The 18,141-nt window shown below is 42.9% G+C and overlaps 1 protein-coding gene across 1 annotated transcript in view; it reads right to left on the bottom strand.

The window, feature by feature from the left end:
- Nucleotides 1-5,253: 5,253 nt before the first annotated feature.
- Nucleotides 5,254-18,141, bottom strand: part of LOC310794615 (DNA topoisomerase 2-alpha-like) — a 52,839-nt gene continuing 39,951 nt past the window's right edge. Inside the window, exons 20-23 of the mRNA XM_083656602.1 lie at nucleotides 9,908-10,114; nucleotides 9,086-9,191; nucleotides 7,197-7,316; nucleotides 5,254-5,833 (exon numbers count right to left, since the gene is read on the bottom strand). Of these exons, the coding sequence (XP_083512728.1) occupies nucleotides 5,829-5,833; nucleotides 7,197-7,316; nucleotides 9,086-9,191; nucleotides 9,908-10,114 (438 nt within the window). The 3' untranslated portion in view covers nucleotides 5,254-5,828. The remainder of the gene's footprint in view (nucleotides 5,834-7,196; nucleotides 7,317-9,085; nucleotides 9,192-9,907; nucleotides 10,115-18,141) is intronic.

The raw sequence follows: 18,141 nt of genomic DNA, 5'->3' as shown, positions 1-18,141 counted from the left end.
GAGGAACGAGTAAGGAACAAACCATTAGTTCATGAATAGTTAATGATTAGTTAATGAGTAGTTGATAGGTAGTTCCTTAATGGTCACTACTTAAGAACTGACCATTAGTTACCATGTTAACGAACCAGTAAGTAATGATTACTTCCCTAAAAAAAACTTTTTTTCATTTGTTTTCATTCACTAGTTCATTAATAGTTAATCGGTAGTTCCTTAAAGATCCTTAATGGTAGTTACTTAAGAACTGACCATTAGTTCCCATGGTAGTTACTTAAGAACTGACCGTTAGTTACCATGTTAACGAACCAGTAAGTAATGATTACTTCCTTAATTTTTTTTAAATATTTCACTAGTTGTTAAGTAATGGTAAAGTAAGCAGGAAGTAATGGTGTATTCCTTAGTAACTACTCAGTAAGATGTACTGCTTTACTTGAGGGGTCACACACATGTTAAGTAATGGTAAAGTAAGCAGGAAGTAATGGTGTATTCCTTACTAACAACTCAGTAAGATGTACTGCTTTACTTGAGGGGGCACAAACATGGGAACTAATGGTAAAGTAAGCAGGAAGTAATGGTGTATTCCTTAGTAACAACTCGGTAAGATGTACTGCTTTACTTGAGGGGTCACACACATGTTAAGTAATGGTAAAGTAAGCAGGAAGTAATGGTGCATTCCTTACTAACAACTCGGTATATACTATAGGAATACACCATTACTTCCTGCTTACTTTACCATTACTTAACATGTTTGTGCCCCCTCAAGTAAAGCAGTACATCTTCCTGAGTTGTTACTAAGGGATACACCATTACTTCCTGCTTACTTTACCATTAGTTCCCATGTTTGTGCCCCCCTCAAGTAAAGCAGTACATCTTACTGAGTAGTTACTAAGGAATACACCATTACTTCCTGCTTACTTTACCATTACTTAACAACTAGTGAAATATATAAAAAAAAAGAAGGAAGTAATCATTACTTACTGGTTCGTTAACATGGTAACTAATGGTCAGTTCTTAAGTAACTACCATGGGAAATAATGGTCAGTTCTTAAGTAACTACCATTAAGGATCTTTAAGGAACTACTGATTAACTATTAATGAACTAGTGAATGAAAACAAATGAAAAAAGTTTTTTTTAAGGAAGTAATCATTACTTACTGGTTCGTTAACATGGTAACTAATGGTCAGTTCTTAAGTAACTACCATTAAGGAACTACCTATCAACTACTCATTAACTAATCATTAACTATTCATGAACTAATGGTTCGTTCCTCAGTAACTACTGTACCCATTTTTTGTGTTACAGTATTATGAAGTGTTACCGATTTCATGAACCAACTGAATAGCTCTTGAGAAGGACAGCGATTTCGAGAGCGGACATTGAAATGAATTATGGTCACCTACCTTCCTTAGCATAGTAATAATAATAATAAGCATAATAATTGTAATCTACACAATGTACACAATCTACAAAAACATGCAATAATATAAACGGTGTTGTGTTCACGTTCATAGCTCATATAATATAATGTATCATATTGTTAATTTCAAGCTCAATTCTTACCCAGAGAAAAGGTACAGCACTGAAAATGTAACAAGCAATAGTTTTTTAAACATCTTTATTTTAAAAGATGAAAAAACCCAGGTGCTTTAGTCCCAAGCTTCAACAAGCAGACATTTTATCTAAAAAATCAAATACAATTAAAGCTGCAGGCAGTCCCAAGCTTCAATGCTCCTGGCCAATCCCGGCGCCACAGGGCGTGGTTATTGCTTATCCTATGTGCGAATAGAAATCACGCGTCTCCCACCCCTCCCACCCATGGATGTATTAAAATTAGAAAATATACCTGTATACGGCTCTTCGTGACTGCTGAAGAAAAAATGCCCCATAAAAAAATATTTTATAATTAAAAGAGTCGTTTTATACTTTGAGTGACACCCGTAAAAAAATCCCCTGGGTTCAACAGCTGCCGGGGTTCCCATGCAAGTGGATGGGAATTTTCCTTTCTGGGCTGCATGGCGTCACGTGACTTGCAATACAGAGCTTCGCCACCATGTTCAAATGGCTTCACAGCCCAGTGCTATTCCTGGGGGCTTGGCGTGGAGTGTGTGTGGAGGAGTGACTGAAAGTAAATTACAGCCAGGCTGTGTGAAATGACGTGTTGATTATCCTGCCCTTGTTTGTCTCCATAATGTGGTCAAGGTGTGAGCAGAGTGCGTGTATTCTCTACATCAGGGCTCTTCAAAGTGTCTCTCTCATGACCCGTGCTGCACTTGGTTATGTTTAGGCAAATAAAACAACTTCGTTATGTTCAGGCAAGTAAAACAACTTGGTTATGTTTAGGCAATTAAAACAACTTTTGGTAACGCTTTAGAATATAGCCCGCAAATAAGCATGTAACTAGAGGGTAACAAGATCTGTACTTATAGGCTAATTACGGGGTACCACACTGTAGTTATAGTGTAACTACGGGGTACAAGAAGTGAATTTAGACTGTAACTACAGGGTAACAAGATCTGTAGCCTACTTATACGCTAATTATGGGGTACCACACTGTAGTTATAGTGTAACTATGGGGTACAAGGAGTGAATTTAGCCTGTAACTAGAGGGTAACAAGATCTGTACTTATAGGCTAATTACGGGGTACCACACTGTACTTATAGTGTAACTACGGGGTACAAGGAGTGAATTTAGCCTGTCACTACAGGGTAACAAGATCTGTACTTATAGGCTAATTACGGGGTACCACACTGTAGTTATAGTGTAACTACGGGGTAGGCCTACAAGGAGTGAATTTAGCCTGTCACTACAGGGTAACAAGATCTGTACTTATAGGCTAACTACGGGGTACCACACTGTACTTATAGTGTAACTACGGTGTACAAGAAGTGAATTTAGCCTGTAACTAGAGGGTAACAAGATCTGTAGCCTACTTATAGGCTAATTACGGGGTACCACACCTGTACTTACAGGGTAACTACAGGGTACCCTGTAGTTAGTCTAAATTCACTTCTTGTACCCCATAGTTACACTATAAGTACAGTGTGGTACCCTTTAATTAGCCTATTAGTACAGATCTTGTTACGCTGTAGTTACAGGCTAAATTCACTTATTGTACCCCGTAGTTACACTATAAGTATAGGGGTGGTACCCTGTACTTTGCCTGTAAGTACAGAATTGGTCCCCTGCTTTAGAATACAGCCCATGTAGTTACACTTTTGTAACTTACTATGTAAGTGTGGGCGAATTGACACAGCTTCGGAATACAGTTACCCTGTAAGTACAGGTGTGGTACCCCGTACTTATCCTATAAGTACAGATCTTGTTACCCTGTAGTTACAGGCTAAATTCACTTCTTGTACCCCGTAGTTACACTATAAGTACAGTGTGGTACCCCGTAATTAGCCTATACGTACAGATCTTGTTACCCTCTAGTTACATGCTTATTTGCGGGCTGTATTCTAAAGCGTTACCCAACTTTTATGTTCAGGCAAGTAAAACAACTTGGTTATGTTTAGGCAAATAAAACAACTTGGTTATGTTTAGAAAAGTAAAACAACTTGGTTATTTTTAGGCAAGTAAAACAACTTTGGTTATGTTTGTATGTATGTATATGTAAGGCATAAATTGCCTAAGTCAATGCAATATTTGCCTAAGTCACTTTTGGTTATGATGCAATAGTTTTTTTGTCTTTCTTTTTGTGGAATACGTGTTCACACATCTGTGTTAAGTTACTGTTACAGTAAAAATAAGTTTGTATGTGCTTGCTGAAATAATGTGTTTTTTGTTGTTTCTCGAAAACCTTAAAAAATGACTTTGGCAATTATGCTATTAGGCTAACGATATGGAGCAGTGAGTGTGCGAGACTTTCTTCATCCTCAAGTTCGCGATTTCGGTGATCAGCACCTCCTGAAACGTATTATTGGTGTGTGTTACTATCTTCTTTCAAAATCCGCTGATAGACTACCACAGGGATCTCTTACAGGCACAGGCACTTTACGCCTCCTCCTGACCTGGCATAATATTTACGACTGGTCTTAGTGAGAAAAAGGCTTAAGCCGTTGGTGCAACCGGCGTAGCTGTTAGGTCGTTAAGTTACGACCGGCTTAGCTTAAGACCAGTCGGTGCAACTGGCCCTAGTCTTAATCTAGGACCTCTATCCCCTTTCCCGAGCATCGGGTAGGCAGTCTACCGATACAGGTGGCCTGATGGCACTTTTTCCCTCCAGGGTGAAATAATTTACTAACCTATATAGTAGAATCACCCAGTACATCTTTTGTGAACGAGCTGAGGCCCGAGATCATTGTCATTTCTACATGCATGGAGGAGGCTTTTTGAGAAGGGTCCACTAATCCTATAAGGCTTATAGGATTCGTGGACCCTTCTCAAAAATGTTTTGAAGAAAAATAAATAAATACAATCCAGGGGTGTGTTACTAGGTTTTATACAAGTTTACAATTTTCCTATAAAGCATACAAATCATTTTCCAGTACATTATAATAATAATATTAATAATAATAATAATAATAAGCTTTATTTGATATATTCTCTTGTTAAGCATCACCAGGACCCCAGGAAGAGTAGTCCTACACCTAATGGGGATCCTTAATAAACATATACATAAACCACTGGCTTCTTTACTGGGCACTCTCATCAAAAGATCGCACAACACTATAAAAAAGTAAAAACAAGGAACAAACAAATGTATGAACAGCAAAGAATTAAAAACAGATGTACAGACAATAGAAAAGTGAGCATAGGAAGAATAGGAGGCAGGAAGATAAAATAGAAAAGAAATAAAACTGCATGTGAATCGAAATGCATAGGTAATACAGAGGTTGCCGTTCTTATTGCAGAGGGGAGCTCGTTCCACCATTTGGGGGCGAGATGGGGAAAAAGTTGTGATCGGGAGCTGTTAAAACCACGTAGGGGGGGAGGGGCAAGGCGTCCTGAGCTAGTGGAGGGACGGAGCGAGCGGTGAGGGATCTGCAAACTGACCATGGGTTGTAGGTATGGTGGGGCTGTGTGGTGAACTGCTGTGTAGGCCAGAACCAGTGTTTTGAATTTGATTCTTGCAATGATGGGAAACCAGTGAAGTTCATGAAAGAGGGGGGTGATATGGGAACATTTTGGTTGGTTGAATACAAGCAGTGGCGTGCCTGACCAAGTAGGTGCCCTAGGCAAGATTTTTGCTGGTGCCCCCCCCCCCCCCCCCCCCTCCCCCAAAGAAAATATAATAAAAATTATATCACAGCTAATTCCACCACTGCCGTGCAGGTTCAGAATCGCCCTCCCCCAGTGGCACTGGAAGTACTTTTAGGTAGGGGGTGATGTGATGTAAGGAAGGGACTCTCGGTGCTGCCCGTGAGTGTTTCCAGAGCTAAGGGAGCGACTCCACATCTAAACTTTGCAAGGGCACTTCTATGCTGCCTGGGCATAATGCATTGTACATAGGGTTCTGATTCAAAAACATTCTTAAAAGAACAGTAAGTACGGAGTTTGTTTCCGTCTGGCCTGTTAATCTGCAAGAGCCATTTCTCCTTGTCTGCCTCTGCAACTGCTTGATCAAGACTCCGTAGATCATTTCTTGAGAGAACTAGATCAGTGCTGGCGAGATGGGATAAATGTAGAGAGCTGAAAAATGTTCGTACAGTATGAGCATAGTTTTTCACATTTCTCATCTGGTTAGCCCACAGAAACATACATTTAAATAGCCTGTTATCCGGCATACCACACAATCTCTTCCAGTTCTTAAAAATGCACGACCGCTGGTGTTGATCCAGTGGTGGCTGGTGGTGATATCGGCTGGGTGGGCTAACAAATGCATTGTGCTCAAGCTGTTGACAGATTGAGAAAGAAATGATGACTATAAGTTTACAATAACATAGCATATATATTTATTTGTGTACACATTTTAATCAGAGCTCACAGCAAGAAAAGCACAATGTGAAAATTTTGTCCAAGGATAGTCTACAAGGCGATAGATTAGCTACAGCCTAACTGTAGGCTGCAGACCAGAGGATTCCAAAGTCGGAGACCATGGGCCTTCTCTCAGAAATAGCATGGAAAAAGCTCCATGAAAAGTTGCCTCACTCTTTCATATTATTAAATAATCTATAACTGAAATAACTAAAATAATTCACTCACTGAGCCTCCTCTCAACTGTTTGAGCCCCCCTGGGGAGGCCCACCTCCCACTTTGGAATCCTCTGAACTGGGGTGTTATAGTGTTATATAACTTATATATATTATATATATATAAGTTATATATATATATTATATATCTGTTCTGCTCTTCTCTTCTCCCTTCCACTGCTCCCTCCCCACCTCCTCCCTTTCCCTGCTCCCTCCTCCCTTTCCCTGCTCTCTCCTCCCCCACATTCCTCTGTTGCCTGTTTTTACTGTCCCCTGTGACTATTCATGCCCATATCGTCCAGCCACAGTATACTCTACCTTTTCTGCTCGCTCTCCTGGTCCCCCTTCCCCTGCTCCCTCCCCACCTCCTCCCTTGCCCTGGTCTCTCCTCCCACACATTACCCTTCGTTCCCCACCTCCTCCCTTTCCCTGCTCTCCTCCCCCACATACCCCCGCTCTCCCTCCCCACCTCCTCCCTTTTCCTGCTCTCTCCTCCCTCACATTCCCCCCACTCTCCCCCCCTGATGCCTCTCCACCTCCTCCCTTTTCCTGCTCTCTCCTCCCGCACATCCCCCCCGCTTTCCTTTTTTTTAGATGAAAATCTTTTAGATTATAAATTTAAATCAGGATTCTGACTATAAAGTCAGAATTCTGAGATTGAAGTCAGAATTCGAAGTTACTGTCAGAATTTTGAGAAAAAGTCGGAATTTTTAGATTAAAGTCAGAATTCTCAGATTAAAGTCAGAATTCTGCAGGGAAAAAGAAACATGTGACATCACTGACGATGTCCCTGATGATATTATCGATGGTCTACCGGAATTTGAAATGTCTCGGGTCCCTAGATTTTAGATTTTTGTGATGTCAAAATATGGTCACAATCCAAAAAAGTTTGGGAACCCCTGATTTAGGGGATATAACTATGGTCATTTGAATCTCAGCTGTCACATGAGGTAGGATCCCGAAGGGGGAAGTGGATAATTTCAGCAGTAGACAAATAAAATTACAATAGATACAATGACCAAACTGTCAGTGATGACAGTGGTCGGGGGTTAGCTAGCAGCCTCACCTTTAGCTTTGAGCTTAACCTTCTTCCTGGGGGCAAGCTCATCCTCCTCCATCTCCATCTCCCTGTCGGACCACGCCTCCTCGTCCGAAGATGCGCTATTCTTGGCAGGATCTGAAGGATCTGAAGAATGAAGATGTTTTTAAACGATAAAAATGCTCACTCTTCAGGCCATTACATTTCATGGAAATAATCAAACCTCAAAACAACAAAGGATTCTCTGAGAGGAATCATTTCCATATTGTACCACCAACCCATGCCAGTTGACTAAGTGCATAGTATCTTAATTACTAAAATATAAGGTGACTAAGAATGGCAACCATATTACAGTTTTGATAATCAAAAGCTGATGCCTAGCGAGTGTGGAGTCGCAGGGCTGCATCGGGGAGATGAGAGAGAGTCTGTGTGTGATGTCATCTTATTAACTCATTCATGGCCAGTTTAGGACTGCCAATATTTAGCACAGGCCAAAGATTTTCATAATTGTTGGTCATCTTTCAAGACCCACAGTAAATTATCTATTAGCACCAAAGTGATTTGCAATACCTCAAAATGAAGATGTACGTCTCTGGGTTCACCAGGAAAAAAAAAGTGCGCTTTTAGCATGTTCTGTACTCTACTTATAGCCATTTATATACACCCTGTTTTCACCAAAAAGGTCTCTCTGAGAAGATAAATAGCAGAAAATAAATGGCATTTTTGTATATCACACAATCTCAGGCAGAACTCGCTCTCAATTCTTTTATTTTGAACTGTATTGACATCAGACATGTAAATATTATTCATTATGACACAAATGACAAAAAAAAAAAAAAAAAATATATATATATATATATATACATGTGCTTTTTTTACATTCAACAATACAGTTTACTCAGTGTGAGTGAGTGTGCAGACAGACACACAGACAGACAGACAGACAGACAGACAGACAGACACACAGACAGACACACAGACAGACACACAGACACACAGACACACACACACACACACACACACACACACACACAGAGAGAGAGTTCTGTCCACAGCTGCTGCTGGATCGCACCTCCTTCCCCCGCAAATTAGCATAGGAGGGGAACACCCATCTGGTCTGAGATCAGCGTCTAGCCTCCTCTGCCTCTCCTGCATCGTTTTCCTCCTCTCGTTCGGGCTGGGACGAATGCTGCGACATACAATCCATGGCTGCGACACAGGAACGGGTCCGGCTTGGCTTTGGGACCAGGTGCTGGAACCGGATCGATCATGTTCGTCACGGGTTTGACTACTGCGAACAACTCAATCCAGGTTCGCACTGCAGCAAGGCGAGCAGTGCAGCGCGCCGAGGGGCGTTTCAATGGCGTTTCTCCTCTCTACAAGGAAGCGCGTTTCTCTGTTTTTCCTCCTGCTAATTTCAAAACAACAGCTGCGGTATGTGTTTGATCGCGTGTTGTCGGCTTCTCTTTGTGGCTAGGGACCTGAAAACATGTCACAGGCTGGGGAAGTGTTTGAACTACGCGCTGTACTAATAAAAACAAAAACACGTCAAACACGTCATTGGCTGGGAGGGCTATTCCTGATAACACGTCATTGGCCATGAATGAGTTAAGATCGATTTAGGGTTTTAGGAATATTAGAAACATGTTTATTTTGGGGTGCACATTTTGCTGTTTGCTGTCCTTATTTTAAAATGTGGTTTCCACTGAGGCAACCACAGGCCAATACATATAAATTTTTAATGGTTGCCAAGGGCAACTGGACAGCCGTTAATGTCAAGCACTGGTATCGGATCAGTACTCGGTATCTGCCGATACTGGACACCCACATATCGGAATTGGTATCGGAGGCGAAAAAGGCGGATCGGAGCAATGCTAATCTTCAAGTGTTGTTAGGGTAATTATGTCCAGCCTCACCTTTGTCCTTGGCCGGGCCTTTTATTTCCTTGCTCAGCTGTGTGGCCAAGCTCATCCCCTCAAGCTCATTCTCTCCAAATTCCATCTTCATCACCGCATCATCACTCTAAGATCAGAGAGAGATGGTTTTTATGCTTACAATTCAAATCTATCAACATTTAATGGCACATCATCACAATACACAATTCATCACGGAAAACGGCACATCACAATTTTCATTTATGTATTAAATAAATGTACCGAGAGACAGAGTAGTTGTGCGCACATCCAATCCTCTGTCAGGCCAGGTGCTGGATATTCATAGAGTCCATAAGTGAAAAAGAAGAAGAAAATCCGCACACTGATTTGCAGCTCCCAGAGTATTTTAATGGCTTAAAAACAACGTTTTGACCAACAGGTCTTCATCAGGCAACTTCAAACATTTCAAATGTCAAGTGGCAGGTATATATAGGTGGAGAGCCAGGTGACATCAGTGTGCGGATTTTCTTCTTCTTTTTCACTTAAATAAATGTACAACACGGACATATCAGCAGAATTTTAATATTTTGAATGCCTGCTAGTTCAAAATGGTCAAGATGCCGATATAAAATGTAAAAGTGTAGAAAATAATTGTGCTCCTCAGCTTGTCAAGACTAGTAAAAGTCATAATTCTGATTATTAATCCGGATAACAATGTGGACAGCAATTCTCTAACAAAATAATCAGATTGGTTCTTCATGCTAAAACACATGTCCAAGTCAGTCACGCTATAAATTAAAAGGACAATCAGTGTCGACAGTCGTGTGATCTAATTGATATAAATAGTGGTAAAGCGAGGCAGACCTTCCTCTTCCTGCCCTTCTTGGCCTCTCCTTTAGCGAGGCCAGCCTTCTTGTTGGCGTCGGCCTTCATGGCGCTGGTGATGCGCGGGATGACGCGGCGACCCTGTGGCGTGGGCATGGTCTCCTGCTTCACCTTCACTTTGCTCTTGCCACCTTTCCCCTTCACGGCGGGCATGGCCGCATCCTCCTTCTCCTTTGCCTCGACACGCTGAAGACAGAGGAGACGCAGGATGGAAGTCAGCTTTCTGCACGTTTCCCCATTTCAACATGTCCCACTTTTTCCAGACAGCTTGGATGATTTTTGTCAGTGTTCAATATGAGGCATGCTAACGGTGGCTATACAATATGCCTATCAAATAGGCCGTATTATTCTATTCACCTTATTCTTTGCCCATACAAGGACGCTTCTGCATGACGTCATTTCGTAATCGTCTTCCGGTTTTAGACACGGAAGTAGATTAAGCCTACCGTAGTCATTTTTAGACTGGCCAAAAAGCTGTTTTCAAGCAAAAAAAAACAAACTTTTTTAAAGTTTTAATATTTTTCGGGTGAGAACGTAACATATATGTGACCAGTTTATCAGAATAGGCCTATTTGGAAATCTTTAATGAGCAGTGAGGACCGGGAGCGCTGGCTGTGCCGACACCGGTCGGACTATAGCTATCTGTCAAACCCTACTGTAGTTAGGCTATTAGCAGTGAGAAAAGACTGTCGACATGCTTTTGTAACTAACGTTAAATGCCAACCCCCAACCACAACCCCCACAGATCCGGACCGCCATCTCATCATCACTGAAGATGAGGTGCGCCGGTCGTTCCTGCGTATTAATCCACGCAAGGTGGCTGGCCCGGACGGCATCCCCGGACGGGTCCTTAAGGCCTGCGCCCACCAGCTGGCAGGCGTATACACAGACATTTTCAACCAGTCCCTCTCCCTCCGACGAGTTCCCTCCTGCTTCAAAGCAGCAACGATCATCCCCATCCCCAAACAGCAGAAAGTGACCAGCCTAAATGACTGGCGCCCAATAGCCCTCACGCCCATAGCCAGCAAGTGCTTTGAAAGGCTGGTCATATCACAGATCCGCCCCACACTCCCCCTGGACCACGACCCGCTCCAATTTGCATACCGACCCAACAGGAGCACGGCGGATGCAATAGCACACGTACTCCACACTGCCCTCTCACACCTGGAGGGGAAGGACACGTATGTGAGAATGCTGTTCCTGGACTACAGCTCAGCATTCAACACCATAGTACCCTCCAGGCTGGTAAGCAAGCTCAAGGTCCTGGGACTAAACACAGCAATGTATGACTGGATCCTGGAGTTTCTGACAGACCGCCACCAGGTGGTGAGAGTGGGCAACCTCACCTCCTCCCCACTGACCATCAGCATAGGAGCGCCCCAGGGATGCGTCTCCAGCCCCTTCTGGTACGACCTCTACACCCACGACTGCGTGGCGACTCAAACTTCAAACACCATCGTGAAGTTTGCAGACGACACAGCAGTCGTGGGGCTGATCTCCAGGGGCGACGAGACAGCCTACAGAGAGGAGGTGAAGGCCCTAGAACAGTGGTGCCAGGACAACCACCTCTCTCTGAACGTCTCCAAGACCAAGGAGATCATTGTAGACTACAGGAGGGGGGGGGCACACACCCCCCAATCACCATCAACGGCACAGTGGTGGAAAGGGTGGACAGCTTCAAGTACCTGGGAGTCAACATCCACCAGGACCTGACATGGGCCGGTCACACCGCCACTGTTGTCAAAAAGGCCCAACAGCGACTACACGGACTCAGGCGCCTAAAGAAATTTGAAATCCTTAGGGACTTCTACAGAGGCACCATTGAAAGCCTGCTGACTGGCTGCTTCACCACCTGGTACGGGAACTGTACCACCATGGACCGCAGGGCGCTAAGAAGAGTGAGACGCGCGGCCCAGCACGTAACAGGATGTGAGCTGCCAGAACTGCAGGAACTGTATAAACAGCGGTGCCTCAAGAGGTCCCTGAAGATCATCAAAGACACAAACCATCCCCACAACAGCCTGTTCTCCCTGTTACCCTCAGGGAGAAGATACAGGGTCCGAAAAGCACGCACAAATCGCTTGAGGGACAGTTTCTTCCCGCAGGCCACGAAACTCCTTAACATACACAAATAGTGTAGTAGTACTGTAGTACTACTACACTACACTCAGTAGTGTAGTAGTACTGTACCGCACTGTAGATGCTACCATTATGTATGTCTAATGTTTAATTGTATGTTTAATTAGGTATATGCTATTTGCACCTGTACGTCAAATACGTCAAATTCAAAATGTTTAAGTACGTCCAAGTATGCACATGACATGTGCACCTATGTGCAGTGAATATGCCACTGTCTCTGACTTGTCTTATCACTCTACTGCCTTATTGCTTGTTGTGTCTTTTGTTGTTTTTGCACTCATATGCCCTGTTATATTTGTACTATGTTGTAAACGGAGTTCACAGCACAAGAATTTCACACGTGATACTTGTACTACGGAGTGACAATAAAAATCTTGAATCTTGAATCTTGAATGTTGCCAAACTTCATTCATTATTATCCACGTTATTTTTGTGAGGCTCCGCTGTAAAATAATTGTGGGAGAAATATCCGGTCTAGAACGTGAGCAGCTGTGTATACGCTGGCTTGATGCTGCCTGGATAGTACTCTGCAAGGCTCAACATTAACGGTTGCCCGGTTCCCCCGTGCAACCAAAAAAAATATAGGGCAACCATTGCTTAGCCTTTGGTTGCCCCAGGGGCAACCACGTTTTAACATGCAAAAAAATATGTACAGCAGCAAACAGCAAAATATACACCAAATAAATATGTTTTAATACTTGTGAGCAGTGTTGGGCAAGTTACTCTGGAAAAGAAAATTAGTTACTGATTACTGATTACCCCTTAAAAAAGTAATAAAAGTTACTTTACTGATTACTTTTTCAAAAAGTAACTAGGTACGTTACTAGTTACTTTTTCTTTTCTACCCCAAATACCTTACACTTAAAGTGTAACTAACCCCCAAAACACTTTTTTTCAGCTTTTAACCAATATATATGACTTTGGGGGTGATGTGTGAAGAACTCTGGTCAGAATTTCCACATTTGACACCAAACTGTTGCCATTTTACCATTTGTATCATTTTTCAGCAGCATATCTGGCATAAGCGCCCTCTAAGGGTGGAAGACTGCTTTTTTTTCTTTTCTCAAATGAATGGGATATTTGGTACAACCTGACGTCACGGTGGGTTTAGCGCGTGCATCTGGTGCATCTCCAAAGCCTATACAACTAGGCAAGATGGAAAAACCTCACTTAGTATCAGGCTCCAGAGGGCTCTAACTGAAGTAAAAAAAATGTGTTTGCTCTTAAAATACTGAACCAAACGTCGTCAAAGTTGGCACATGTCTTATAGTTAGTTTCCCGCTGAATGTGTCACTACTTTATTAATATCTTACCTGGATAAGCTCGAATGATGATGTTTATATTATCAGTCCGAGTTGGAAGCACTGTCTCAAGCCCAGGCAGGCGGGAGCGGGCGGGAGAGAGTCGTACTGTAACCTCATGGACGAGCCCCAAGCTCCGGGGGCGCGCGGCCGCGCGCAGCAGCAGCAGAGCTCTCTGTGCTCTGAGAGCAGAGAGAGCAGTCTGATATTTCCGCAAACAAATACCGTCGCAGTTTAGCGCACATGTAAAATATAACGCTATACTACGACGTGACAACGTGACAAAGCTGGTCTAAACACATCGGCTACTATAATAACGTCACTGTGTACAAGCAACGCCAACTTTTCAGGAAATGTCAGCAGAGCAGAGCGACTGGGGACTGGGGGGGGGGGGGGGTTGACTCGCTGTGTGTGTGTTTTGCTGCGCGGAATGGATTTGATCAGGCAAGTAGCTCCTGTGCTCTTAAAATACTGAACACCACGTTGTCATATTTGACATATGTCTTCATTGTAGACAGTTTATCGCTGAATGTGTCATTACATTATACATATCTTACCTGAATAAGCTCAAATGCTGTTAGAGGATTATCACACCGAGTCTGGAGCCCTTTCTACCGGCCACGCAGCAGCTCGTAGGCACCCTGCCTTTTAGAGCGCGAGCACGAGCTGCTGTGTGCTCAGGCAGCGGGGACGCGCGGGCGGAGCTCTTCACATGGAGGTCTGACACTGCCCTGCGCTGCAGTAACTTTTAACAAGAATCACGAAAAGCCCCAAAACGCAAATTAAAAACAGATTTCATTGCGCGGTTTATCTCTAGTTAGACGAGGGAATTACGTGGAGAAATCTCGCATTGTGTTACCCCAGAGCGAGAGGTTTGTCCTATTGTGGGTGTGCTGCTGTTAACGAGCCCATGTCACTTTGCTCTCGTAACGTAGTTTGAGACGCTGCCATAGAGATACATGCAGAAAAATAATTAAATTTCTAGTTCGCCACTGAATTACCAAATTGATATAACTTTCAACCATTTTCAGATTTTCTGTTTCCATACAGGCCACCAGCGTTGGCTAGTTGTTGATATTTATAAATATATTGCCCCTCTCAAATAAATTATTTTTGAGGCAGTAGGCAAACTGTAATGGCGTCGATTTCCGAAAAAGAATCTTGACTTGAACACAGCCAAAGAGTCTAGTATAGACAAGAGTATATGTCATTTCTTGGTTTTTTCCATAGGTATTTTCAAATCACTGTTCTGATACATATCTAGGGGGTTAGTCCCCCTTTAAGTTGTTACATGTCTAGCATGTCACTGTATTAATTATTTTCGCTTTGGTATTATGATAGATAGATAGATAGATAGATAGATAGATAGATAGAGTACTTTATTAATCCCCTGGGTGAAATTCTTGTGTTACAGCAGAAGCCAATGTCAGTACATCTCAGTAAAAAACACACAAAAGAAGCTATGTTAAAAGAAACGCCAAGGGCATTTTACTTTGAAATTTGGTTAGAAAGAACAGGAAGTGGTGTGTTAAGACTGGCTAGCTTCACACTGGAAAAGACGTGAAGCGACTCGGGAGAGGTCAGAAGGCTTTGACGAGAAGGTTAGGAAGTAACAAAGTGTACAACACTTACCCAAAGTGTATCTGTTAATCCAGTGAACTGTTTACACCACCCAAGTCTACCTCACATGGCGTCGCCTTCAATTTAGCCTCCATCCCTATGCTCTATCCCCGCATATTCTCTCTCGAGGTAGCCAGCAAACGTCTTTCCCTGTGTGCGGCTGCGGCAGCTTGATATTGTTCTTCGTGGCTATTTTCTCTATGATGTATCGATATGAGGGTGAGTCAACAGTGCAAATAGGTAGCATCTGCCAAGCTGATTTACCATAGTTTACAAAGGACAATAATGTTCCAGCTTTTGAACGCATATTTCTCTTGCTCGTCTCCTTCTTCTGACTCGGTTTGTTTTGAAAGCCGGCGTGCACGCTCTGACGCTGTTGCGCGCACATACACTATGACGTATATGTGTGCGCGACAGGTCTACCTGAGTCCGTGAGGATAAAATATTTTCTTTTCTTCTTTTACATAGAAAACACTGCATTCTGGCAGGCAATGATGTAACGCAGTAACGCATGCGTTACTTGGATTAGTAACTGTAATCTAATTACTGTTTTTGAAATTTTAACGCCTTATATTACTTAGTTACTAAAAAAGTAACTAATTACAGTAACGCGAACGCGTTACTGCCCAACACTGCTTGTGAGTGACATATAGGCTATGTGACATTTTATTGCTGTTACAATCGGAACGATGTTACTAATAACCAGTCGGAACCTACGTGATGCATGCTGCACGTGTGGTGTGTTTAACGAGTACTGACTCGGACAGGTGGCTGCTCCGCCTGCTCGCACACAATCACAGCGGCTGCATGGGTCCAAGGCAAGCCTGCATGGGTCCAAGGCAAGCCCCGACTAATAATGCTGTCGCTAACCTTGCTTCAGCATCGAGTTGAGTTGAGTTCACTTTATTGTCCCCTAGGGGAAATTGATTTTGCAGCAAGATAAAATACAAAACAAAGTACAACAAAGACAACAAGAGAGCACAACAAACAACAAACAGCAAACAAGTAAACAAAAAGGTTACCCTGAACGGTTATACTTCTGATAAACCCCTGGCTGATGATTTATAAATCATTTTTATTTAAGATTTGATCACTTAGATTTTACTGCTCAAATGAATGAAATAAGAGAGAAGACATCACAAATCGACATCACAAATCGAGCTGCAAGATGATAATTCAAAGAAGAATGAAGAACTGTGTCCGCCCGCAGCCCCCGGCACAGAAACAAAGGAAGAGGAAATTGTCACCGAGGTGAAATACCCCTGCGTCTTTGAACGGGACGGAAAACTAACGTTATACTGCAAAGCATGTAGCCTACAAGCCTACAACATACACCTCGACCAGGACACCCTTCAAAAACATTTTGGCACCGCGTACATGTATATGTGCTGAGGAATGGTTTGCATCCCTGCCTGTCTGCCTGTCGCATACGGGGTGAGAGAGTGGAGTGCAGCGGGGACAGGGCCGCTTCGAGCCGAGTGCACCAGCTGGGCGTACGCCTAGGTGTAACGCTACGTCCGACGTAGAACTCAAAGATACGACTAACTTAATTTTATGACTAGTGCACCATGTAGCAGAGGAGGTTTTTCCAGTGAGGCATAGGAGGATGGTCCTCCTCTATTAGATTGGGGATTTTATATAAAAAAAATATATATTTTTTATTTTTATTTTTATATTTTTCATTTTTCATATTTTTTTTTATAATAAAATATCAATCAAATGTGTTTTTTCTTATGTGCAGACGCTCATTTTTTCATTCATTATATTCTTAAAATGCTTCAACAACAGTGACCTGTAGGGCACTGATGGAAAGGAGAGCTCCATGCAGACGAGTCACTCTGGCCCTGGTCCCAGCCTGGAGTAGGTAGTTAAAAAAACATTCGCCCTGTGGGCGTTTATTTATTTGGTAATTTATCTAATGAAAAAATATGATTGGTTGAAAAACACTTGCAATTCACAGAGAACACGTGAGAGTGATGTGTTTTCCAACCAATCAGATTGAGCTGGAGTGGAACACGCCCTTAGCCTGGTAAAACCAGGTGAAACCTAATTGGTTGTTGATTGGATAGATTGCTAAGATTGACATTGTATCGTCCACTGGTCTCTCACGCTGAATCAAGTAGGAAGTGAAATCCGCTTTGCTGTGATGACCCATGTGATGACCTGACAGGAATGATTTACGACATTTACTGACGACAGTAGCAGCATATTATATTTCCCCCTTATTTTTATTTACTTTTTATCAATCAGTAAGTGTTCACAAGCCAGACAGTCGTTGCATTGGATTACGACCCAAAACGAGTTTCGAGTTGCGGGAGCCTTGCGGTGCGCGATACTGGGATATTTTCAATAATCCGTCCATGGTAAAAGCAAACTTTTAATAACTTTTCATCATTGGGGTCTCTTCTATGTGGTGTGCAAGTTTGAGGGTGATCCCATGAACCCTGTAGGAGGAGTTCGTTAAAGTATGACGCCTGGAAATGGCTGAAAAGGTAGCATGAGGGCTATTCCGTGTAATTTATGTAGGGGGCACTATGGAGCCATTTATCCACACCCATGCCCAAGACCCTTGAAATATCTTCAGGCATGGACACTTATCATGCATGACAAGTTTGGAGCAGATAGGACAATGTGCATTAGAGTGACAGCGACTTCGTGTCTGATAGCAAGACATCGATATTCGCCGCGTGGCCACGCCCACGCCGTTCATGGGAAACGCATACTTTTAATAACTTTTCCTCATTGGGGTCTCCTCTATGTGCTGTGCAAGTTTGAGGGTGATGTGATGAACCCCGTAGGAGGAGTTCGTTAAAGTATGACCCCTGGAAATGGCTGAAACGGGTGCAATATTGCCCAGTAAATTCAAAATGGCTGACTTCCTGTTGGGTGTGGGTCATGGCACCAAGAGAGTTTTCTGTCAGTCGGGACATGATACATGTGCCCTGCGAATTTCGTAGCTGTAGGCAGGGCCCGAAATTAACTTTTTGACCCACCGGCCAGTGGCGGGTAGATGGAAAAAATCTACCCGCCAAGCATATTTCTTACCGGCCAAAAAAAAAACACATTTTTGTGTCACGTATACGTACATCTACTATCACTAACAGTAACATTAATACTAATAATTCATGTGAAGACAAACACTAATGCTAATAA

Source organism: Poromitra crassiceps, assembly GCF_964638095.1.
Source record: "Poromitra crassiceps genome assembly, chromosome: 20".
Taxonomy (NCBI): domain Eukaryota; kingdom Metazoa; phylum Chordata; class Actinopteri; order Beryciformes; family Melamphaidae; genus Poromitra; species Poromitra crassiceps.
This window is presented reverse-complemented; position numbering and strand designations above follow the sequence as displayed.